General features: G+C 64.7%; 1 protein-coding gene across 1 annotated transcript in view; it reads right to left on the reverse strand.

The window, feature by feature from the left end:
* TSPEAR (thrombospondin-type laminin G domain and EAR repeats) overlaps nt 1-363 on the reverse strand; it is an 8,854-nt gene that overhangs the window by 7,575 nt on the left and 916 nt on the right. The window contains exon 2 of the mRNA XM_010076196.1: nt 13-238. Coding sequence (XP_010074498.1) covers nt 13-238 — 226 coding nt within the window. The remainder of the gene's footprint in view (nt 1-12; nt 239-363) is intronic.

Here is a 363-nt window from a genome sequence, read left to right on the forward strand (position 1 = left end):
AGCCAGCGGCACCTTACCTGGGCGGGGACACTGAGGACCCTCAGCGTGACGATGATGGAGAACTCCTCGGGGAAGCGGTCACAGTGGATGAAGAGGCGGGAGGCAGGGAAGCCCAGGGAGCGGGGCCGCGAGGCGGCGAGCTGGAAACCTCGCACCCCCTGCACTTGAAACACGCTCATGCCACGGGCCAGCCCGTGGGCAGGGACCACTTCCGAGAGGATGTCCAGCGGGCGCAGGTCTGTGCCAAGAGACAGTGGAGCAGGTCATACCACAGAATCACAGAGGGGTTTGGGTTGGAAGGGACCTTACAGATCACCTAGTTCCACCCGCCTGCCACGGGCAGGGACACCTCCCACCAGCCCA

Source organism: Pterocles gutturalis, unplaced genomic scaffold (genome assembly GCF_000699245.1).
Source record: "Pterocles gutturalis isolate BGI_N339 unplaced genomic scaffold, ASM69924v1 scaffold17588, whole genome shotgun sequence".
NCBI lineage: Eukaryota > Metazoa > Chordata > Aves > Pterocliformes > Pteroclidae > Pterocles > Pterocles gutturalis.